General features: G+C 39.6%; 1 protein-coding gene across 5 annotated transcripts in view; it reads left to right on the top strand.

Moving 5' to 3' along the window:
• LOC143291170 (uncharacterized) overlaps positions 1-21,611 on the top strand; it is a 39,932-nt gene extending 18,321 nt beyond the window's left edge. For 3 of the 5 annotated variants that reach the window (XM_076600874.1, XM_076600873.1, XM_076600872.1), the window contains 3 exons: positions 10,223-10,402; positions 10,753-10,973; positions 12,348-21,611. In XM_076600874.1, the coding sequence (XP_076456989.1) occupies positions 10,223-10,402; positions 10,753-10,973; positions 12,348-12,527 (581 nt within the window). In that variant the 3' untranslated portion in view covers positions 12,528-21,611. The remainder of the gene's footprint in view (positions 1-10,222; positions 10,403-10,752; positions 10,974-12,347) is intronic. The other 2 variants (XM_076600875.1, XM_076600876.1) reach the window with 2 other exon arrangements.
• The last annotated feature ends 4,786 nt before the right edge of the window (positions 21,612-26,397 follow it).

Raw genomic sequence — 26,397 nt, 5'->3', positions numbered from 1 at the left:
CAGCGGTGCCCCAACGGTCTGAACCCAGACTACGGGAGAGGTGAAGGTGAAGGTGAAGGTAGAGCAAAGCAAATAAAATTACAAGAAATAGAGAACGATTTTTGGTCGGATGTAATTACAACATATTTGAACAGTAAAGATATAGTAACAAGAGAAGAAGTGAACATCCATAATTTTCACAATCAGATGTTGTTTCACAATAATAATATACAATATAAAGGTAATGTGCTATGTTTTCAAAACTGGATAGACAATGGAATAGAACATATGAAGGACACAACACATAAAACAGAAAAAAGACTTCTAGATTTAAATGAGGTTGCTTTTTCACTGAACCAGGCTAAAGGAATCACAATATTCGAATACAATGCTCTATACAACGCAATTCCATTACAGTGGAAGACCTGGATACAAAACAATGGATTACCAATGGAATCTACTGAAACTTTTATTTGTGATGCAAATGCATTCAATGCAAAACTAAAAGAAATGAAGAAATATCTTATTTGTAGAAGTAAAAGTACAACTATAGACCTACATGTTTGTGCATTTTGGAAGAGGAAATTTGACTTTTCTTTCAATCATAATACATGGATTTCACCTAGGAAAGCAACAAAAGAAGTACGCTTACATAAACTGCAGTGGAAAATAAGTCAACAAACATTATTCTAAAAAAATGGAAGTAGTAGACTACTGTCCTGGTAAAACTGATTTTATTGAACATTTCTTCTATGAGTGCTCATCTGTGAAAATACTTTGGAAAAACATAGAAACATAGAAAATTTGATACTTAGAAATACTGGTAAGTGTATGAAATTACATCCCACAGACGTTTTATTTGGAATTCAGGATGACAGATATAGCAAACATGATCTTATAAAAAATAAGCCGTATTATTTTGATAGGTAAAATGTGTATCAGTATTGCAAAAAAAACAAACCAACCCAAAAAGACTATTTTACAACTGATCTTTGAACAGCAATTCAGTATTAGAAATCGATATATTATATAATACCTTATGAATTTTAAAGAAAAGGGGAAAAGAAAAAAAATCTATATGTAAGTGGGGGAAAAAAACAACAATGGCATAGTTATGGAATGCAGGGTATTGCTTTTGATTATTGTCACGTTTTTGTTTTTTTAATTTGATTGTGTAATTGCTTATGTTCACTGTATTCTTTTTGTTGCTGCTATTTTGTCACGTTTTTTTTTCCTTAATAAATATTTTGAATTGAAATAATGAATTTATATACAAAATAAAACGGTGGTCGACCCAAAGAAAGTCCGGGTTAAAAAAAAAAAAAAAAAAGGAAGCGAGAGAATGTGAGCGCACTGATTCAAATCCCAGCAGAGTAGCCAGTATTTTCTCCCCCTCCACTAGACCTTGAGTGGTGGTCTGGACGCTAGTCATTAGGATGAGACGATAAACCGAGGTCCAGTGTGCAGCATGCACTTAGTGCAAGTAAAAGAACCCATGGCAATAAAAGGGTTGTCCCTGGGAAAATTCTGTAGAAAAATCCACTTCGCTGGAAAACATAAAGAAACTGCATACAGGAAAAATACAACAAAAAATAAAAATGGGTGGCGCTCTCAGTGTAGCGATGCGCTCTCTTTGGGGAGAGTATCCCTAATTTCTCCCAGAGAAATCTGTTGTGACAAAAAAAGCGAAATACAGAAATACAGATCATACACTTGTTAATGAACAGCAAAGTGGTTCACTTCAAATTGTTTCCAGAATGTATTTTACATTCGGATTGGTTGTAACGAAAGTAATTTCTTTATTAAAAAAAAAAGAAAAAAAAAAGACAGCTGACACCCAGTACCGATTTTTAAGCGTGCGCATATGTATGGGTATACGCACACACGTGCACATTATGTAACAGCTGAGTGGTGGATGAACCCATACAGAAAACGATTGCGTCCTCAAGAAAATGATCATGAACATGGTTATTGTGTAGTCTTGGGATTTGTTGCTCATGGATTATTCCTTGTCACTGGCCCTTCATGAACCCCAGTAGAAATGTTTCCACATGCCCGTTTTCACATAGAGTCAGATCCATCATTTTGTTCACACCGTTCCCTTCACTCGTGTGAAACGAAACGAAACGAAATTCTATTTTACCAGGGTAATGAGTTAAACAAAACATGCTTTTTTCCGCCCTGCCCTGGGGTATGAAAAGAAAGGAAAAAAGAGGGATGTGGGGGTTAGGGCTACACCTAAAGAACACATGAACACAGCACTATTAACAATAAAGGGAGGGGTGCTGTAAGGTGCGCAAGGCCTCCTGCCCACTTTCAGAGGGCAGCCTTTCGCCATAACATAATCATGGGGATGTTTCACCACTGCTGCTGATGAGGGCGTTCCAACAAGCCTAATTATCTGTCCCTCCCCCCCACCCTTTTGCCGTCCCTCTGGCAGTCTCTGTCTCACTGTCTCTGTCTGTCTCTGTCTCACTGTCTCTGTCTGTCTCTCACTGTCTCTGTCTGTCTCTCTGTCTCTGTCTCTGTCTGTCTCTCACTGTCTCTGTCTGTCTCTGTCTCACTGTCTCTATCTGTCCGTCTCTGTCTCACTGTCTCTGTCTGTCTCTGTCTGTCTCTCTGTCTCTGTCTGTCTCTGTCTATCACTGTCTCTGTCTGCCTCTCTCTGTGTCTCTGTCACTCACTGTCTCGGTCTGTCTCTGTCTGTTTCTATCTCTCTGTCTCTCACTGTCTCTGTCTCACTGTCTCTGTCTCTCTCTCTGTCTCACTGTCTCTGTCTCACTGTCTCTGTCTGTCTCTCTGTCTCACTGTCTCTGTCTCTCACTGTCTCTGTCTCTGTCTCACTGTCTCTGTCTCTGTCTCACTGTCTCTGTCTATGTCTCACTGACTGTCTCTGTCTGTTTCTCTCTGTCTCTGTCTGTCTGTCTCTGTCTCTCACTGTCTCTGTAATGGCGTCAAGGTGTGCTGACATGTTTTGTGGTGTTGTGTGATGATTGTGAAAAATAACTGTGTCCATGAACTACATGAAGACAATTAACTTGATAAATTTGATCATTTCTTTCATATTCGACCATTTTTCCACAATGTAATTTTAGTTATTTTGTCGATGTTGGTGGATATAATGCGCACATCGTGAAGTACGCGAGAGACATTCAGCGCCAGCCATCAGCATGGGCTAATTAGTAACCAGCCGACTGCCGCAACTGGGTTCAGTTGCCGTCATGGGTCCAGTCACCACCCGATCCATGATTAGGGAAGAACAAAACAACGAACATCACTTTGAACACATATCAGACACACTTGACCCCATCCAAAAAACATTCGACACCACATCACTATATTTGACATGTTGGCGTTATTGTTTATTCCGCCGTTATGTGGGAACCTTTGCACCGAAGGAGTCTCTGTGTGCATGGAGTGACTACACAAGTAGCCATGTGTTGTGTGCTAAGTGTTGCCTGGTGACTGCTTGACATTGCCACCAGGTCTCTTCCAGTCACTATGGAACTAAGACTGAAAGCACGGCCCAGCAGAAAATTACTTAAGATACATATATATTATACTACAAACAGAATACTTGTGCAAGGCCGAGCGTGCAGGGAGTGGGTGGAATGCGAGTTCGACATGTTACGCTCCATCGTTCACACACTGGCTGCCAGTCACCCTTTACCTCTACCAAAGACGGACAGCACGGCATCAGTGTGTGCGGCCAGCCAACAGCAAAAAGACGTTACCACTGCCGCAGCCCCGGTTACACCAACAGCTCAGCTGGATGCTGAGGAAACGTATGTTTACCCAGCCCTGCCCCTCGCCCCCACCACACAGACCGAAAACACCCCACCACGCAGCGATCCAGCCCTGCAGCCTCAAGAATCTTCACCCCCTCCAGCTACACATTCCGCCGTCTCCATGACAACTGTGGAGGACGTAACACATCCAACAGTGGAATCACCAGACGCGGATTGTTCCCCTCCCTCTCCAGTTATCCACATCACCGAATCTACTTCCTTCAGCCCCCCTCACGGAAAAGACAATGCTCCCTGCACCCCCAACACTGACAATAGCGGGCCAGACGAGCCCAACATTCATCTAGTAGACAACCTATGTTCCACCACAACTACAGACGATTCCAACACTTCCATAACAAGTGACTCTAACACTTCCATGACAAAAGACTCTCAGCCTGTTACAAGTGACGAACCTGACACCAACTATACACATGACTCCAGCAATGCTTCAGACACACCCACAGACGGCAGCTGTTGTCATGGTTACTGTGTTCCCATGCCACACTTCAGCACAGTTACACAAGCTCTTCAATCAGAAATCTCTGCTCTCCGACCTTCACTTCAACAATTGAGACAAACATTCAACATTGAGATAGATGCACTCAACACGAAACAGAATCACTACATGAGTTCAAACAAACAGCCAACATGTGCATCCAGTAACACCAAGCTCCAAACACAAGACGGACACGACTTACACAAACGCCCACTGACCACTCCACAAACCCATCCCCACAAAATTCTATTCCAACCTCTTTACTCCCAACATCACCCACAACTGAATCCCATACCAGAGAATCCCCAAGCCAACGTGTTAGTAGTCCCCAGTCAGTACAACCAGCTGACAAAAAACGCCTCTCCCTAACCACCACGTCTACTGATGTCGCCAAGGATACAACAACAATCCTGTTTGGCGACTCAACACTGAGAAGTGTGGATCTCCGCCGCTCTACACCGCCCAGTGGCAAGCCCCAGAAAGTCTGTGCTCAAGACCTAACGGTCTCTGGCCTGACACAGTGGTTCACTGAGCAAACCCCCTGCCTCAACGTGAAACAGGCAACGTTTCACGTTGGTATTGCTGATTGCTGTGAGTCTTCCACAACAGAGGCCAGTATCTCCAGACAGCAGTGGGGAGCCCTCATCACACCAAAGACTTTAGGGCTAAAGTCTTTGATCACACAGTGCCAACGTGTGTTCCCCAGGGCAGCAGTTCAGGCCTCCTCCATCATCCTGCAAAGGGGCGGAGTCCCCTGAACGCCATCATCCACCCCAGCAACGCCCATCTCCGTGAGGCCTGCAGAGACATGGGGGTGACATACGTCGACCACTGTGCCACCTTCACAACTCAAAGTGGTGCACCAAGAATGGCGCTCTACTAAAGTGCCTATATTCCCAGCAAAAAAAGGTACAGCGCGCATGGCCGAAAATCTGTACCCTTCAAAAATCCAATTTCTACCAGATCCCACTTCACCTCGCCCTATGATCAACCATCAGCCCTCAAAACGGCCCCCCCTCCTGCCGACCCCTCCCCACCCACCACGCTCCACACGTTCTGCCCTTGTGCCCAATGATTCAATGAATAAACGACCAGTTACCAACACAACCTCCCCTCCCCCCATGAACCAGACGGAGTTTCCAGATTTACCAAAACGCACGCAAACACATGCAATTTTGTCTCCCCAACCACAACATCGTACTCTCTGGCACCCCGTTTCTCCCCACCACACTTTCAGTCCATCCTCCTCCTTCCCCGCTCCTGCTCTGCTCATCAAGTGTGACGACACACAGCATGCCCACTTGGCCCCACCAGCACCCCCTTCCTCTGCTGAACCCGTCACCCAGCCAGCAAGGAGGCAGCGCCACTGTCCGACGCCTCCTGCCTGTACTGTCAGGGAATAACAACAAAGTGTTCCTGCTGGGCAGTACGGTTGTGTGTGTGGACCTGTGGCTCCACCACCACCACCACCACCACCAAAGCTGTACTCTCCACACCCTCTCAGAAGTAGCCCACCCTTTCCGTGGTATAACTGGCCGTGTTTTATGTATCCACCTCCCCAGCATCTCTTTCAGTTCTGAAAATGTCAGTGTGTGAATAAATCATGTGTAGCTATATTGTTTTACGCTATCGTACTAAAGTGTAAAATACAAGTGCACACATCTGTTACACAGAAGGAAAAAAAATGTGTGTGTGTGTGTGTGTGTGTGTGTGTGTGTGTGTGCTACAAAGACATTTGATAACTTGTCACTAAATTTTTTTTTTCAATTTTGATTATATATATATATATATATATATATATGTGTGTGTGTGTGTGTGTGTGTGGTCCTCCCAAGGTTTCTTTCTGCGGATTATTAACTATCGTGTTGTTTCCTGACTGTGGTGAACACTGTTCTGTGGAGTGCATCAATGCTGTCTTGATCACAGCCACTGTGTGGAAAACAGTTTCTGCGGATTCTTATCTTCGAACTTCTCGCCTTCACTAAGCGGCGTTGGCGGCACTGCCGTCTGTGAAGTTTCTGCCACAACTTGCCCAGTGCAAACAGAACACACACTGACTGACTAATTTGACATTTCCTGTGTCAATGTTATATGTTATACTACTTGTTTGTATTTCTTTACTCTCAGGCAACAGCTGAAATCAGACATTTGCTCAGCTTACCCTCATTTTGAACGAGCATCTCCACTTTCTTTTTCTTCAGTTTGTTTTTCTTTCAAACATATCGTTCTGTTAATACTCCTGATTATATATTGTCATCTTACAGTCCATTATACTATGCCGGCGACTACTGTGAAACAGTCTGATGGTATCAGGAATGATAAAGGGTTACGGCTTGGGCATTTGAATGTTTATCACTTATACAATAAGCTTCATGATATATGCATGCTACTAAATGATTCTCCTCCCATTGACATACTCGGGCTCAGCGAAACACGCCTTGATTCCCGTTTCACCGACGAGGCCTTATCCATATCTAACTATAACTTCATACGACGTGATACAAATCACTGGTGAAACAGGACTTGGAATATATATTCATCAAAATATTTCACGCATTACAAAGAGACGACATGACTTGGAAACCATCAATGTGGAATGCATGTGGTTACAGGTCAAACCTTCCAAGTCCACCCCTCTCCTCGTAGGATTTCTATATAGAAATCCTTCAGCTAAGTTTCCTTGGTATGATGACTTTGTACAAATGATGGACAATGTTTATAAACATAAACAAAATGTCATTCTGCTAGGAGATTTCAACATCAATCTGTTCAAACCACAACCTGCATGGGAATCAACTACTACTCTCGTCGGTTTGCATCAACTCATTCACAATGCAACCAGAATCACGAAGACGTCATTCACACTACTCGACCATATTTACACAAATAACAAAGATCTGGTATGCGATATCACAGTGTCCAACAAAAGCATCAGTGACCATTGTCCCGTTCTCTGCATACGGTCATGTAAACTTCCTTGGAAACAAAACAAGGGTCACACAACGATCCAATACCGCTCTTTCAAAAAATTTTAGTTCCGCTGCATTTTTTCTTGATGTGAGCTTGGCACCCTTCCACAAAGTATTCATGACTGCGGATCCAGCGCAAGTATTAACAGTATGGTATGAAACCTTTCTTGCAGTCGTTGACAGACATGCTCCTCTTCGGACGAGGAGAGTGAAACACAAAACACTTCCGAACTGGTTGACGCAAGATCTTATCAAAGCTATAGCACTTAGAGATGCATTAGATGCTGCTGGGAAAGAGACTGGATACAAAAAGCAAAGAAATAAAGTGAAAGATTTAGTTGAACAAAGTCAGATCATTTTGAAAAACTTATCAGCAATAGCAGAGACATGGCAACATTATGGCGTCCTGTTAATGAAATTACCGATAAGCATAAAAAGAAGACAAATGCTGTCGCCACTGTGTGGACAACGGATACTCTCAACGACCATTTTTTTTTAAAAACATAGCTAAATCAGCACAAACATTTGCAAACTACCTTCCTTCAGAATGTTACATTACTCCTCCGTCGCTACAAACATTTTGTCAATAGCGTCTTAAATCCAGTAACTCATTCGCTATCCCTTCACTTGCTGTTCATGAAGTTGGTTCCTTAATCTCAAATCTAAAGAATACGAAAGCAATGGGTCCAGACAATTTAAATGCATCTGTTCTGAAGCTTGCTTTGCCCTACATAACAGACTCCCTTACATACATTTACAATTAATTTTGTGCATCGAACAGAACAACATTCCCTCTGCGCTAAAATCAGCAAAAGTAATTCCTCTACCAAACTCAAACGATATCACAGCTCTCCACAATTTAAGACCGATATCCCTACTATCAGTAGTGTCCAAGCCTCTCGAAAAGTACGTCCACAAGCACCTTATGAAACATATGGAGCAAAATAACCTTTTTCATCCCCTTCAGTCTGGCTTTCGCCGTTACCACTCCTGTCACACAGCATTAACCCGGCTTTGTGATACGTGGTTATCTGCAGTCAACCAAAACAAGATGACTGGAACAGTTTTTCTAGATTTAAAGAAGGCTTTCGATCTTGTGGATCACAGAATACTGATACCAAAAAAAAAAAAAAAAACTGACTGAGTATACTCAAAACCAGTCAGCTGTTTCCTTCTCCCAGTCTTTCCTGGAAAACAGAACACAGCGTGTTTACTTAGACGGCTGGTATTCTTCTGAAGGTCATGTAGGTCGTGGTATTCCGCAAGGCTCTATTCTTGGACCCCTACTCTTTTGCATCTATATTAACGACTTGCCGATGCATATATCACCTAGCAATGTCATCTGCGATATGTTCGCTGATGACAGTTCCCTTCATTGTAGCGACTCCGACATTGATCTTGTAGAATCATCTCTACAACAGGGAATAAATGACATTTCAGACTGGTATTATCAAAACCACATGGAACTTAACCCACACAAAACAAAACGTATGGCACTGACATCCAGACAGAAACACCAACGTAAACCTCTCATTTTAAAGCTCGAGGTAAACAAGAACTGAATTGAACAAGTTTGTGAGCACCGCGTTCTTGGGGTAATTATTGACAAAGAACTGAACTGGCAAGCTCATATCAACCATGTATGCAAACAATTAGTCCGTAATTTGTTCTTACTCAATAAACTTAGATATTACGTCGATCCTCCAACTAGAACATTATTCTTTGGGGCACACTGTCTCTCTCATGTCAATTATGCATCTACAGTTTGGAGCAATGCCAGTCACAACCAGCTAAAAAAAAAAAAAGTTAACTCATTGCATAGACGAGCAGCTAAACGTATTTTTACCAGACCACTCCCTATCAACAGATGAAAAATTAACAAAACTGGAAATATTACCACTATACAAGCAATTCGACTACAATAAAAAGGTCCTCATGTTCAAAGTACACAAAAACATGTCACCACCATACCTCAGTGACCTTGTTCAACGGGCATTAGAGCTTTACGATTCAGATAATTATATTCTGCCTCGTGTGCGCATCAATTTGTACAAATCTAGCTTCGCATTTTTTGGACCATCTGTTTGGAACTTTCTTCCTTCGTTCATTAACACGTGCGGTTCATTACGTTCCTTCAAATCAAGCATACGAAAACTTCTGCTCCACAAACAATAGGCCCACAATGCATTTTTTTACCAGCTAAAAAAGACAGAAAATCATGTTTTTTTGTTTGTATATATACCTTTACATGCAGTGAATTTATTTAATTTCTGTCTTTGTGCTTTAATGTTTTTACTTGTTCGCCTGTAAATTGGATGTTATTACCTGTAACATCTGCATCAGTAAATTAATCACTTTTGTATATGTACAATGTTAAAGTTGTGTTTCTCTGTCCTCTTTATGTCCGCTATGTTTCTCACTTCGGTCATGTCTCTGTATGTGCATAAGTATATATATATATATATATATATATATATATATATATATACACACACATATATATATATATATATATATATATATATGTGTGTGTGTGTGTGTGTGTGTGTGTGTGTGTGTGTGTTGGATGGAGAGAGTGTGTGCATGTGTATGGATATGACTGTGTGAATGCGCTCGTTTTATTACTTTTTACGATGTTAATGATGATGATGGTGATCATTCTTCGTTGTAGTAGCAGTAGATGTTGCAGTGTTAACAAAATTATTATTGTTGTGTCGTTATCGTTAATGTTGTTATTGTTATTGTTGTCACAAGGACAGATTGGAATCTTGAATCTGTCTCTGTCTGTCTCACTGTCTCTGTCTCTCACTGTCTCTGTCTCTCTCTGTCTCTGTCTCTCACTGTCTCTGTCTCTCACTGCCTCTGTCTGTCTTTGTCTCTCTCTGTCCGTCTGTCTGTGTGTCTCTGTCTCTGTCTCTCTCTCTCCAGGCTCACTGTCTCTGTCTGTATCATCCCACCCTCTCTCTCTCTCTCTCTCTTTCTGTACACAGGGAGCACGGACTACCTGGTGGAGGCGGAGATGCTGCAGGAGGACGCCATGCACAAGGTCAGCAAGACAGTGGTCCGGCCCCGCTTCCCCCGGGAGTGGCTGGGGCAGGACTCCGCCCAGGGCATTCTGCGTCTCGTCACCAGCAGCTCGGTGGGCCACGTGGAGGATCGCTGCCTCAAAAGTACGTTGATATGTCATGCACGCACCAACAGTCGTGGGGTGCGCGAACACACACACACACACACACACACACACACACACACACACACACAGAATGTCAAAAGACAATGAACAAAATAAAGAATGCTCCCATTAAACTGACGTACACAACACTGCGCACGCGCGCACGAACATACATACACACATACACGCACACACATCGATTTTAAAAGAGATGAAACTAAAGGAGGAATGCTTACACGTGTATCTCATTAGAACTGATGTGAACATGCACAGAGAGAGTGAGAGAGAGAGAGAGAGAGGGTGGGGTGGGGGTGGGGGCACCCACGGAAGGACCGGTCCTTTGTGCAGACGGCCACTCCAGCGCCAAGCTGGCAGTGTGCAAGGGAACTATCACGGCCAGGAACAAGAAGCTGGCTGGTCACATCGACCTTGACCTTGGTGGGAACAGAACCTCGGTCAGAGTGTTCTACATCCCGCTGTTCGCCGAGATGGAGGGGTCCCGCTACGCGGGGGAGAGGGTTCAATTCCACCTGGCCTTCACACTGGAAAAAGGCTATGAAGCCTATGAGGTGTGTACCTGCTTGCTTTGTGTTGGAGGGAAAGGTAGAAAGGCTATGAAGCCTATGAGGTGTGTACCTGCTTGCTTTGTGTTGGAGGGAAAGGTAAATGATTATCAAATGTAATAACTACCGCAATCATTCGCCTTCTACGAATTTTTCCTTTTATCATATTTTTCTGTATGTACTTATTTGTTCATTTTGGTTAATCATTTCATTTATGTCACTTAGCGCAAGTCTGGGGAAGGCAAGCCATCAAGGCCTGACCAGCGCTTTGGTTTATGCGAAGGTCACACATCTGCTCGTTGTTGTTGTTGTTGTTTTTCTGAAGCAGATGTGATATGGCGTATATGGATCAGTGGGCACACTTTGACATCTTTTGGAAACTGAAACTGTCACTTTTAGTAAGGCACACAGCTGCGAGCCATTGAACGTCTTTACCTTTGTCGTTGAATGTGCTTGTTTGATGTGCGACATTTCTCTCTCTGTCACGTTGTCATTGCCATTATAGGAGAATGGTTGAGGTGTCAGCTTGCTTTGCTGTGCACGGGTGTTTATACCTGGTTTTCAGTCCCCCATTGAGATGCCAGAGATGGTTCTTTCCGCAAATTCCGCACACAATACGTTCCTCTTCTCTGTCCATCACGTTTTTCAACATCATTGTTTTCTTTCTTGTCAGCTTTAGGTTTATTCGTTTCTTGTTGTTTCCTGGCCCACTGTTCTGTTTTAGTCTCATCTGAATTTGATAACATGCAACTTGTTTCACCCGGGATTCGAGCAGTGACTTATTAGTTCTTTCAGACTTTATTTTGGATTATTGTCTTTAAACAGTATCATAGTCCGTTTGCAGCCCCGCCTCCGCCACCCCACCCCCCACCCCCACCCCCCCAGCCACCCGTTCCCCAAAACCTCTTGGGTCTCGTGCGGTCATTGCCATCGTTCCAGTGAAGGGCGCGGAGACTGAGGCACCTCTTGTGGCTGTGTGCTGAACACAGGTGGTTCGCTAGCCATAAACAATCATCATTTTCAGCAAGACGTTTGTGTTACTATACTGGAACTTATCAGATTGGGATGATAACTTTTTTCGAGTAAGAAAATGGCAAAATTATCCTGATCCGACTGGACTTAAATCAACGTACTGTTACTGTTACTGCTTCTGTTGTTGCCGGAGCTGCTACTATTACCACTAGTACTGATGATGATGATGATGATGATGATGATGATGAAAACAGAAACAAGAACAGTAACAGTAACACCAACAGCAATGATAATGATAATGATGATAATGATAATCATCATCATCAACATCATCATTATCATCACTACCAATAATCATAATAATAATGAGGACGATAATGATAATGATAATCTGCGTTCATGCTGCAGGTCAAACCTTTAGAGCGAACGCCTTGTCTCAGCTGCAGTCTGAAGGTGGAGATGACCTGGGATGAGCCAGAGGTCGTTTGTTCTTGTGGTGCAGTCATTGCCAAAATGGAATCGAAACCGGCTGGTTCAAGACCACTGAGTACTGCCAGCATTGACAACAATGACTCTACACAGCCATGATGTGAACGATTCTGTTCGATATTATATTAATGTCTGCCGGTAAGTCTGTGTAAATGCATGTGAGAAAGTGAGGAGAAAGGTCTTCTTTGTGTGCCGTACAGTTACAGTTCTTGGACAAATAAAAGGAGCTTTGATGGTGTTTTTTTCTGTTTTTTTTTTTTTTCAGTGAGCATCTGTGCCGTGTGTAGGATCTGTGTCTGAGGACGTGAACAGGCGTGGTGATTGGCTGACATTTTTCCGAGGAAATGCCTTTTCTCCAAAACTTTCCATTGGTCACAAATTGTTGTATCTATATTTACTTTTCAGTGATTTTTTTGTCCACGAACGAAATTTGCATGTTACATTGTATCTCATGCCAGAGACTATAGTCTGCACATGCAAACATTAGATATTAGTGATGAATGCTTTAGAACACGCTGCTTGCTGTTACAGCCATGTGGGTCAAACTGATGGCTTGATAATCAGTCACTCATGTATATTTTGACTGGCAGTCATTCCCGTGTACAGTAACTCGTGGCATCTGTGATCGACCATCTCTTACTTGGTTCGTTTGTCCCCCTTTCAGTTCCATCCTGACGTCTTTGTCTGGCGTGTTCCTCACCAGGTGGTCACGGATCGTTTCCCTTTGTCGTTGTCCTGGTGATGTGTTCAAGTTGTCTTTAAACGCGCGAAGTGTTACAGAAAGCTGTTATGAGGTACGTAGATATGTCTCGCGGACCTTGTGTTTGTCCGTCTGTCCATTAACAGCCTTTTCTGGCAAACTGCTGCTGAGCCATGTCCGATTCACTCTGTCCCATGATCGCAAATTTTCTGTCTTAGACCAAAAACACTGTCTGTCTGCATTGTCCGAATTCACTGCTTTTCGTCACAATAGATTTCTCAAAGTTGGATTCGTCACGCTGTACCCGAAGAGTGCGTCCTCACAGTGCACCGCCTTTCCATTTAATGGAGTCATTCAATGGCACCGTTTCTTTTAATAAAAATGCGTCTAAAATTATGCTATCTTCATCCACTTTCCTGTCAAATATGTGTTTGATTCATTGTCACATACCTTGAAGCAGACTGATCTTAAAGGAGCAAGCGTTTCTAGGAAAACAGAGACACCTGCAGGCAGAAAAAAGTCTGTCGCTGTGAGTGTCGTGTCGTGTTCTCCCTGAGGAGAGCAGCCCGAATTTCATGCAGAGAAATCTGTTGTGACAATACAATACAATACAATACAATACAATACAATACAATACGATATATTTTTTTTACAACTAATTGCTCTAGGTTTCGTTGTGATTGGCTTCAAATGGAGACGTTAATGCCATTCATTATGAAAGCCTGTTTGAAACCAGCAAAGCGGCTGAAGCATCTGGCCTTACTGTCTTAAAAAAGACTGCTGAAACATTGCCTTTCATACAGCTCTCCTGATCATCGTTTTGCTGTTGGCAGTGTTGGATGATGATGACGACGACGACGATGGTGATGATTACTTTGGTGGGTTTTTTTTGTGTGTGTGTTCATTGATAATTGGGTTTTTTTTGTGAATACGATTGTACATTCAAAATACGGATGTGAAAGGGTCTTATGTTTACTTTGATTTTATTTTATGCATATTTGTTCATTCATTCGGTGAAATATGTTGTCTCTTCTTAAAGTTTTTTGGTGAATGCGCCATTTTGGAAATATAAGGCTACAGTGCTTGTTTGTGGATTTTCTCAGCCGTGCATTAGGCCTGCTGATAATGTTCCCCAGCTCTGTTGGGATCTGTTACAATGAAAATTTCATTCATGTACATTTTGGTACCAGTCTGTATACCGTTCATTTTAAGAAGTGTTTTATTTCGTATGGAACAATTATGTGGGTGGATGCACGTTTATTCAAAATACTTTGTGGTGTGGAAAACCCTTGGTCAAACACGTTTTTCCGCTTTCTACCATGTAAACTATCTTTGATCACATCTGTTAACATGAACATTCACTGAATCAGTCTCACCCATTATATACTCACCCTTTCCTATGTCGCCCGCACTCCCTATGTTCGCCACAGTCCTACTCCCCCTCTTCCACCCTTTCCCCCCTATTCTACTCTCCCTCACCTGCCTGACCTCTTCCATCTGACCTAGTAGACAATTCCCACAGAAAATAATAATAATTTTTTTTTTTTTTAAAGGGAAGAAAGAGCACACATTTTCCTCAAAAGAACGGAGGAGCAGAGTTATTGGGTGTGATCCTTGCACACATCGCCCTAACTCTATTTTTTACTAACATTAAAAAAAAAAATTTCCGTTACAATGCCACCCAACCAAACTAAAATACTCATAATGTCCAGGTGTATCCACTTTTACCAAATTTTAGCGTATTTCTTTATTTCAATTCTTTTCATTTTCCGAGCTTTTACTGCTTTATCATTAATACTAAAGCCCTATATTCATTTTATACAATGTTCTTGCATAATTTGATGGGGCATGATTACCATATTTTCTTGGTTTTTCACCATTTTACAAAAAACAACAACAAAAATATTGCATAATTACTAACATAAGACGTTACATGACAAAAGATAAGGTGTGATACATCACAAAAGTTACTCAGCTGCTCTCAGCGTGTATACTCATTAGCAAATACTGCATTACCATCGTGTCAAACTGCATGTGAAGTGGAGAAATCAAATGATTATGTCGTTTGGGTAAAAACAGCCTCCTGGCCTCATTATTTGTTAATTTCCAGTTGAAAAACCACCAAGGCAACCACGTGTTTGTTCTGTATTGTCCATGTGTTCTGTGTGTCTTGTTCAGGATTAAAGAGGCTATGCCAGTCTTGAACAAAAGCTAATTTGTGTTTGCACATTTCTTCTGCCTTTGCTGCTGTGTGCACATGTCAAATGATCGGTATAAGGACAGGCCCGGCGCTTCCTTTTAGAGGAAGTGTCTGGGTTAGTACCAATGTACCTTTTATTTACCTGTGTGCTAGCTGAATCGGTAGCGTAAGCAGCACTGACTTGAAGTTGTGTACCTTGCGAATGGAGAGAGTTACCACTCTTTACTATTTGTTAACCAGTGGGTTTAGTTGGAAATTACTGCCCTTTGATTAACAGAGGGAACCTCCACCTACACTCCCCTTTGTGCCATTATTCAACAATCGAGTCATATCCGTCCCTCACCACCCCACCTTCCTGTCTTTCTCTATTATTCATCATCAAGATCAACATATAATCTGTTCAGTCTTTAGGATATTGTCTTATCATGCACAGAATTGAACATATCTAATCATCAGTGGCTTAAAAAGACGCACACACATAAACAAATATAAATCTATCTCCATGCCTCCATCACCCTTCTCTTGGGGGGTGTGTGTGTGTGTGTGTGTGTGTGTGTGTCTGACCGGCTGTCTCTCTGCTTGTTTGTCTCTTTATGTCTCTGTGTGTGGCTCTGTGTGTGTGTCTGTTTTCTTGTTTAAAGCCAGCATGCATCCTTCAGTAAGCCAGTGTATATAGAACCAGTCGTAGGTTGTACCTTGGGTTTCTGCTTGTGCATATCATATGTACTTTTACATCAGTTTAGGCATGCAGGTATACATGCGTGCACGCGTGTTCGTATGCGTTTTTGTGTATGTATATGTGTGTGTGTACGCGCGCGCGCGCGTGTGTGTGTTTATCTCTGTGTATGTGTGTGTGAGTGTGTGTGTGTTAGTGTGCGTGCGTGTGTGCGTGTGTTTGGGGGGGTGGGGTGCTGCATTCTTCATTCCAAACCTTAAGTCTAACAGTGACTTCATCTGCTTCACTGTTGAACTCACAATTCTGATGGTGTTAAAATGTATAATCTCGTTTCCGAAAACTGTTTTTCAGATTCTATTTTGTGTTGATTGTAGATCAGTTCTTCACGCCATAAGATTTTTAAACTGAGACACAGTCACGTCATTACTCATTGAAATAACCATTTAGTTCACGAACACAACATGTTGTGGCACATGTTGTCGCCATGCACATAATTACTGTCGCCGGCAATGCATGCCAGGAGACAGACACAACTGAACAGAATATCAACTGCACCAGCGACACTGCATGCAAGCTATAACATATTGCGGCATATAATGTCTCTGGGAATCACCCCAACAGTTGTGTAGTTGTGCTGGTGGTGGTGGTGTGTTCGTGCATGCATGCATGTGTGAGTATGTGTGAGTACAGTATATGCGTGCACGTATTACAAGGTGTGTTTGTGTGTGAGAGTACGTTGAAGTTGTGCCGTGTGTGTGTGTGCGTGTGTAAGTGGGTGCTTGCGTGCGTGCGCGCACGGCAGCCCGGAGATCGCGCCCTATGTTATCTTATCTCTAGCGCTTTTATATTTGCCATCGTGTTATCTCCGCCACTTGGCTGGGTCGTAAAACTTACAACTTTTGTGTCTGTTGTGCTTACTGTGTCGATGTGTGTGTGTGTGTGTGTGTGTGTGTGTGTGTGTGTGTGTGTGTGTGTGTGTGTGTGTGTTTAATTGTCTGTGTTTGTGTGTCTGTGTGCCTCTGTGTGTGTGCCGGTGTAGTGCTTGCGCGTGCATTTGAATTATGTACTATGTGAAAGTGCATGGGAGGTAGGTGTGTATGTGGGTGATGGATATGCATCATGGTCCGTGTGTTAGTGTGTGCGTTCGTGCGTGCGTGCGTGTGTGTGTGTGTGTGTGTCAGTGCATGTCAGTGCATGTGTATATGTTTTCTTCAGTTTAACGTCTGTTCACTGTAAGTGTTATTAGACGGAAAGGAGAAAAGTAGTGGATAAAGGAAAGGGAATATATGTGTATATTAGTGTAAGAAAGTGTTCATCTTATTTAGTTGAGAAAAAGTACATTATAAGAAATTAAAGGCTAAAGAGATTGTGGTGTGTAATAAATGAGGTGTCATAGGAAGAAGAATATATGTATGCATATCAACAAGTATTAACTTACAACAATGTAAATATAAATAGCGACATTAATTAGAATTCATCAAAGGAGGATGCCAACTGGACTGGAGTTTAAAATTTCCGAAAACATTCTAAGCAATGAATAATCAATCAAAATCTTTTCAGTGGCTGATGGAGTATTGGTAAACAAGTCATCAACTACATTTTTTGGAATTAACTGTCTTCTGATAGGACAATGAATGAGTAGATGGTTTACAGTTATTTGCTTATGGCACATGCATTATATGTTTTTAGAAATTTTTGTACGAAAGGCATTTAAACGAATTCTATACATTAGACTTGTGATTTGTCTTGAATGTGCTCTGGGTGTCAATGTTAGAAAATGTTTGGGATTAGTTGCATTCTTTGTGTTCACACAATACTGGTAATACTGATTATTTGAATCGATAAGCAATTTCTTAAATCGATTTCTAGATATATTTTCTATACTACTAAAGCATTCACGTAGATCTAACTGGATGTCAAGTTGTATTGCTCCTTCGAAATTACGTGCTGCTCTTCTGGCTGCTTGGTCTACCCACTCATTAGAAGATATTCCACAGTGCGAAGGTACCCAACAGAAAGTTATATTAATACCCTGTTTTGTCAATTGATGAATAATATGTTTTATTTCCATTGTCATCACAATTCGCTTCTTTGAATTTGGAAATTTTATAGTTTGTAACACTGACTTCGAGTCTGCACATAATAAAATACCACATACAGGTTTTGGAATGTCTGAAATATAATTTAAGGCCCTAAGTATGGCTATAAGTTCAGCTGTGAAAATGGAATATTGTCTACCAATATAGTATATTTTTTTCTATTCTAAATGAAGGAATTACAAAAGCTGCTCCTGAATTACCTTCTCAGTTCTAGAACAGATCCATCTGTGTATATTTTTAGATAGTTTGAATATTGATTTTCTGTATGGGAGAGTACTTCAGGTTTTAACAGAAATGGTGACTGGTTCTTGGATAGATCTGTATAATCTATGTCAAAGGTAGCTTTACACTGCTCCCATTCAGGGACTGGTGAAAAAGTAGGTATTTTTGCAATTTGCTTGTCTTTTGTTTCCGTGGCACTAATGATATCTGATGCAAATGTATTAATGGATGTCATAGACTGTATCGTTTTAGCTCTTTTAGCAAAATCTTTATGTGAACTCAAATTAGCTTCTTCTTTTGAAAAGGTTTCATATGCAGAACTGGGGATTTGATAACGAATTTCGCGGCTGAAGCTTTCCTTTGTTCATTAAGAGATGAAACACCTGCTTCTCTGTAAGTTCCTAAATTTGATGTAATTTGACCAAGAGCGAGTTTATACGCCTTATAATCAATGCTTTGCAGCTTCTTTAACAAATGCAGTGAAGCACTGAAAAATACTTCTTGAGCGTATGTCAAGCGTGAACGTACGAGGGAGGTAGCGAGAGATATTAACGCTTTGGTATCTTGCCCCCAGTACTGTTTACAAATTATTTTAAGGAAATTTAGACCTTTCCTTGCTTTATTTAATATATTGTCAATATGATAATTCCATGAATGTTTTGAAGAAAGATAGATTCCCAAAAATTTAACAGACTATCTATGCCTGATGATAATACCATTTACTGTAAACACAGGGAGCTTTTCTGGGTCTGATCCTGTATTAGATAGCATCATATTTGTATTTTTCTAAGGACAATGATAAACCATTTTCTGTCATAAAGTTGCTGATTTAATCAAGTTCCCGCTGGTATATTTTCTTTGTGTAATTCAGTGTCCTAGTAGGCGTTTTATTTTTCATTGTTACCTTCATCCATAAACAAATGTCATCAGCAAATTGAACCAAGACTGTATCTTTAGCTAGCCTGTTAGGTAGATCTGCTAATAATATATTATATAACATCGGCGAAATTACTGATCCTTGTGGTAACCCATGTGTAATTGTCTGGGGGTTGAGTAGATATTTCCTATTCTTACTTGTATAAATCTATCTGATAAAAAACTTGTAATATAATCATACATATTACCTGTGATACCGATATTTTTTTCAGTTTATATAAAAGACGAGCATGTCACACTTGGTCGTATGCTTTTTTCACATAAAAAAAGTCGCTAGTACGTTTTTTCGCCTTGCAAACTGTTGCTTTACCTGTGTAGTCAGTTTGACTAGATGTTCTGTGGAGGATCTACCTTTTCTAAAGCCAGCTTGGGTTATAGGTATTACGCTATACTTCTATACCCTATAATGAACAAGTCTTTTTAAATCAATTTTTTTCCATTAGTTTGCATACATGCGATGTTAAGGCTATTAGTCGATAACTGTTTTTATCTGTTCTGTGTTTGCCCTGTTTGTGTATTGGGACAACGATTGATTGTTTCCATGCAAGAGGAATGTCACCACCAGACCAACATTTCTTTAAAAATAAGTGTAAGAAATCAGTCAAATTTACGGGCAAATGATTCAACATTTCGTTTGAAATTCCGTCTAAACCAACTGATGTTTTTTTTTGCTGCCGAGATTTGAGAGACATTCCTTTATTTCATCTAGTGTTATTTCACTATTTATATATAGATGATTTACGCTCTCTGAACCTTGGTATGCTTCATTTTTCTCTTGGCTTTCTCTTTCTATTTTCTTCAGACAAACCAGTGTTTCTACTATGGTTACCAAACATGTCAGCAAAAACCTCTGCCTTTTCAATATTTGAAGGCAGATCTGTATGGTCCAGTTTAATAGGGCATTGTGGTAAATATATTCCATTTTTCATTGTTTTTAGTTTTCCCCATACCTTTTGCATATCTTTGTGATTGAAAGCTTCATTGTGTAGTAAGACGACCAGTACTGCCTTTTTGCTTGTGCGTTAACACTATTTGCTTTATCTTTAGCTTTTTTCATCTCTAAATGTTTTTTTTGGGGGGTGGGTGGGGGGGGGGGATTGTACTTTTAAGTATATTTTGAATTTTGACTTCTTTTCTTTCTTTGCTGCTTCACAAGCCTCATTCCACCAGATATTACCAGAGTGCTTATGATCTTAACCGATTTGAACTTTGGAATAGATTCATTTGCAGCGGTGATGACTGCATTTGTAAATATCGAATATAAACTGTTGACGTCTGTATCGTTTATGTTGTTAATTTGAAACGATGAAAGTAAACTTCTGAATTTATCCCAGTTCGCAAGTCTGTAATTGTATTTTGGAATCTTATCCTCTATCGACTGAGATATTTTTGATTCAAGTCTTGTGATAATAGGCAAATGATCACTATTAAGAGTGTCATTCAGTGTATGCCAGTCACATATTGGTGCCAGATCTGGTGAGATTAAAGTCAGAAGATCTATGGCAGTTGCTCTATGACTTGGATTGTCTGGGACACGTGTTATTCTGCCATCGTTAAGTAGGTATAGAGAAGCATCTACAATGTTTTCAATAAAACGATTGCTAGTGATCGACTGGCAGCCTTTCTCCCAACTTAGTGAAAATGGCGAGTGTGCATTAAAGTCTCCCGTAATGAGAACTTTTTTGTCCTGGTCTGTACGTAAGGTTCGAATCCACTCTGTATTAATAAAGTCATTTGGACCCTGAGGTAGGTATACAGATATGACAGTTAAAAGTGAAGAATTAAACTGGACTTTTACATTACAAGAATGAATATTTGGTATGTCTGTTGGAACGGGGCTGGGGCATGGAGTGTACTTGACCCCTTCTCGAATGTATATAGCTGTGCTGATTTTCTCATTGGTATCCACCTTTTGATGTAATGGTGGAAAGTAATAGTGACTAAATTTAGGAAGTTTATCTCTCTTAACATTTAGAGATTGAAGTGCTAGCAAATGATAGTTATGATTCGCAAGATGTTGCACTAAGTGATCACAGTTTGTACCAATAGATCGACAGTTCCACTGAAACACATTTAGGTTGTTGTCGGACGTCATTGCTCGAGAAAGTTCAGTGATTGTCTCTAGTTGATCACAGTTCCAGAAAGTTAACTAATTTAACGGAATACAAAAAGTATATTAAATAAAATAATAATAATAATAATAGATCATTAAAAAGAATTGGTAGGTTATGAATCAATATACTAAACGAGTATGTGTGAATGATTATAGTGTTGAAAACAGAGATAAAATAGTAGAGTAGAGCGTCCTGGTGTTCACGTGGGAATAAATCAAATGTGATCACAAGTGGAAGTTTTGCCAGTGTGTGTGCCAGTTTGTGCGTGTGTGTGTTCTTAAACTAGTGTATGGGTCTTTGTCTTATGTGTGACGTCTCCTCGATCGTCGGCCCCTTCACATCTGGGGTGGGGTGCTCCAAGATGGGGCCATAAAAAGGCCATAAAAGTGGCCCCGCCATAAAAGGTTGCCGGACTTCGGAAGTTCGTCTCAGGCAGCGGGATCAGTATCAGTGTCAATATCAGTAGCTCAAGGAGGCGTGACTGCGTTCGGACAAATCCATATACGCTACACCACATCTGCCAAGCAGATGCCTGACCAGCAGCGTAACCCAACGCGCTTAGTCAGGCCTTGAGAATTATAATAATAATAATAATAAATAAATAAACAAGAGAGGCAAGGCCTTCGAGACTCACTTGTGATACACTTTAAAAAAAAAAATCTAATTGTTAAAATGTGTTCTGTATTTGTTATTATAAAACTTCGGGTTAAAAGAAAAAGAAAAAAAAAGTCCAAACGGCAGATTCGAACCCCGCATGTTCGGATGAGAAGAAACTGTCATTCCATTACACTATCGTGGCTCCTTAACTGACGTTCAAAAATATAATATTTAAACATGCTTTTTTGTAAAGGGCGATAAATCGATTGCGGTATTCGCAGTCAGAACGCTGTTCAAATCATATTATTCTGGTGTATCTTGGGCATTCAAAAAATCTTTAAGAACAATTAAAAATTCTTTTTAAGTCCGCGGTAAAGGAGACGTGGCTATCGCCGCAATCACACTTCAACATTTAGCCGTTTTCTCTGGATCTAGATAGATGTACAAGCTTAGTTACACCCGGTTGACACGGTCGATTCAATTTCTCTTTTATGTTCATTCTAGTTTTTTAGTTTTAAAGTTGATATGAAAATTGAGTATTTTGTGAATTCTGACTGATTCTATGGATATCTTTATGGCAGTTTGGAGCATAATCCAGTAAGTGATGAGGCGTTCACAAATCTTTCTCTGAATAAATATTTAACGGTCTCCTTCTCCAACTTTCCATCACATGTTATCGTGTATTGTCGATTGAATATAGGATTGAACAGGCAGGTCAACAACTTGAAACAAAATGGCGTCGTTCGCGTTCGCGAAGAATATGGACACGCGCTTTGAATCTGTATAAATATGTGTACGCGATTGATTTTTGCCCATGACCTTCAGGGCTCAGCCAAGAGATCTATAAAGTCCACTCGTCGTATTGGTTTTAGTATTTTCCGAAAAAGACCACTTGGGCGAATGAACATAGTGAAAGCCCTATACACTGAGAGTAAAACACACAAGCTTTTTATGTACTGAGTATAATTTCAAAACGTAATGTTTAAGATGAGAAAGATCAGTTTAAAGCAAATTAAGTCCCCTAGCATTAATTACAGATTAATTTCCCATTTTTACTATCTGCACCAAAACGTTTGCAAAATAAATAAAACTTCCATGCTTTGCAAAAGAAGTTCCTGTTTGAACAAAAAATGATAAAAATGACTGCTGTTGTTGTTGTGTCAGAATATCATATCAAAGTGCCAAGTTTAGAGAATAAGATATATATATATATATATAAACAGTAAATGCAGTTTGCATATTATTTGGCTTAAAAACAATTGTGCCCATCCCAGAGGTGCAATATTGTTTTAAACAAGATGACTGGAAAGAACTGAATTTTTCCTATTTTTATGCCTAATTTGGTGTCAACTGTTAAAGTATTTGCAGAGAAAATGGCAATGTTAAAGTTTACCACGGACACACAGACCCACACACACACACACACACACACACACACAGAGACAACTGAACACCTGTTTAAAACATAGACTCACTTTGTTTACACAAGTGAGTCAATAAATAAAATGAAATAAAAAATAAATAAATAAATAAATTAACAAACAAACAAAAAATAAATAAATAAATAATTTTTAAAAGTAAATGAATAAATAATAAATACATAAAAGAGAACTGCTAATAATAATGATAATATCTGTAAGGCGCAAAAACTTGATGAAGTCAACTGTAAACGAACAGGGATGGACCAGAGTTTTTCAAAGTAATCCAAACAAAAATTGAGGAAATGAGTATTCCAAATATCCTTATTGCAGGTGATTGGAACCTAGTAATGAACCCTAATCTTGACTACTATAACTATAAGCATATAAATAATGTAAAAGCAAGAGATGTAGTTTTTGAAATGACCTCCACATTAGAGCTAACTGACATATGGAGAGAAGTGAATCCTGAAGTTTTAAGATATAGTTGGAGAAGAACCAACCCTTTTCAACAGAGTCGTCTTGACTTCTTTTTAATTTCTGAATCCTTAATCACTAATATAAAAAATGCAGATATTCTATTTGGTTATCGAAGTGATCACTCTCTAATAATTTATGTAGAAAAATAGTATTCAAAGTTGAAGAAAGAAGCAGAAGCCTTTGGAAATTTAATTCATCATTACTCATAGACCATGAATATGCAAAATTGATTAATGACACTATTGAAGAAATAAAACAACAGTATGCAGTGATTCCTTATGTGAGAGAAAATCTCAAACAAATAAGCAATGATCAGATACAGTTTGTGATTTTGGACCAGTTGTTCTTAGATACGCTTCTAATGGAAATTAGAACAAAATCCATTTCATACAGTATAAAGAAAAAAAGAGAATTAAGACAAACTGAACAACACTTTGAAGAGGAAATACAAGCATTAGAAAGAAAATCACCCCTTACTGAACTTGATACACTTCTCATAACAGAACGTAAGACACAACTAACAGAAATTAGAAAATCAAAAATGGAAGGCATAATCTTAAGATCAAAAGCAAGATGGGCATCTCAGGGGGAGAAAATAAACAAATACTTCTATACATTAGAGAAAAGACAGTTTTCTAGCAAACAAATGTTAAAATTAGTATCAGATGATGGCAAACTGTTAATTGAAAGTGATGAAATGCTGGAGGAGACAAAGACATTCTTCAGTGATTTATATAAAGAAATAAAATCACAAAATATAGAGCTTAGTAATTACATAACAAATTTACCCAAATTAAGCAAAGTTGAATCCGACAAACTGGAAGGATTAATAACAAAAGAAGTATCAGAAGTGTTAAAAAAAAATATGCTGAATGACAAAAGCCCTGGTACAGAGGGGATGACAGTAAACTTTTAAAAAAATTTGGGAGACAGCTAGGGGACTTTGTGGTTCGGTCTATAAATATTTTAAGGGTTCATTAAAGGTGAAATGTCAATCACACAAAGAGAAGGATCGATAATCTGTATACCCAAGGGAGATAAACCAAGGGAATGCCTTAAAAACTGGAGACCTATCTCACTACTGAATGTCACATATAAAATCAGTTCAGCTTGCATAGCAAATAGAATGAAAACAGTGTTACCAAAACTAATTCATGAAGATCAGACTGGGTTTATTTCAGGGAGGTATATTGGGGATAACATTCGATTGTTATATGACATGATACACTACTTAGATATAAAACAACAACCTGGGTTATTGGTTTCAATTGAGTTTGAAAAAGCCTTTGACTCCGTAAACTGGGATTACATGGGAAATGTTCTTGAAACATTTGGTTTTGGAAATGATATCAGAAAATGGATTTACAGTTTTTATAAAAAAAAATATTAAAGCTCGTGTAATTGTTAATGGAAAGATGTCACAGACTTTCCCTATAAACCCTATATCACCATATTTATTCATCTGGTGTGTAGAAATATTAGCTGGTAAAATTAGAGAAGACAAAGAAATTAAAGGAATACATATCAGACACGGAATTTAAAATAAGTCAGTTTGCTGATGACACATCATTTACATTGGAAGGAGACAGAAAATCTTATAAACAATTGTTTGATGTATTTGGAGAGTTTGAGGAATTTTCAGGACTTAAGTTAAATGTTGAAAAAACTGTTAATGTTTGGTTAGGTAAAAAGAAAAACTCAAATATAATATACTTAGAGAACCAACGTATGGAATAGAACCCCCCCCTAAATTTAAAATCTTTGGTATCTGGCTTTTGAATGATCTATCTAATCTAACGGAAATCAACATAGCAGATAAATTTGTCGAAGGAAAAACATTATTTAATATTTGGTCGAAACGAATATCAACACCTCTGGGCAGGGTAGCTGTGCTCAAATCACTTATTGTGTCCAAACTGGTTTACCTATGGATATTGTTACCAAACCCACCTGACAGTGAGCTAAAACAGCTACAAGACATGTGTTTTCAATTTGTATGGGACAAAAAAAAACAGACAAAATAAAACGAGTGTGTGCAGTGCATGATGTAGAAAGCGGGGGAATTGGAGTACCTAACATACAGGCTTTTGTACAAGCACTGAAACTATCCTGGCTACGAAAAATGCTCACTGCATGTTTTAAATGGAAGAAAATACTACAAAATATACATCCTGAAATAGATAGAATAAAAAAATTTTTAAAACCCAAACAACTATGGCTCTAAAAGATTTCTAAACGTAATAAGTTTTGGAGAGATGTATATGATGCTTATGATAGATTTTGTATTCAAAAAGTATTGAATAAGAATGCAGAAATTGTAGCAGACCCCTACTTTTTACAATAACAAGTTCAAAATCAACATTAACTATTTTCACTGTAAAGCATGGACAGATAAAAAAAAAATTTTTTGTTAATGATGTTATAAATGAAAGAGGCCAATTCTTAAATTATGAAGAATTCTCAAGGAAGTATGGAACAAAAGTAAACTTCTTGAACTTCATAAGCTGTACACAAGCAATTAAAGAAT

This window comes from Babylonia areolata, chromosome 16, assembly GCF_041734735.1.
Source record: "Babylonia areolata isolate BAREFJ2019XMU chromosome 16, ASM4173473v1, whole genome shotgun sequence".
Classification (NCBI taxonomy): domain Eukaryota; kingdom Metazoa; phylum Mollusca; class Gastropoda; order Neogastropoda; family Buccinidae; genus Babylonia; species Babylonia areolata.
Note: the sequence above shows the minus strand (reverse complement) of the source record. Positions and strands in the feature narration are given on the sequence as shown.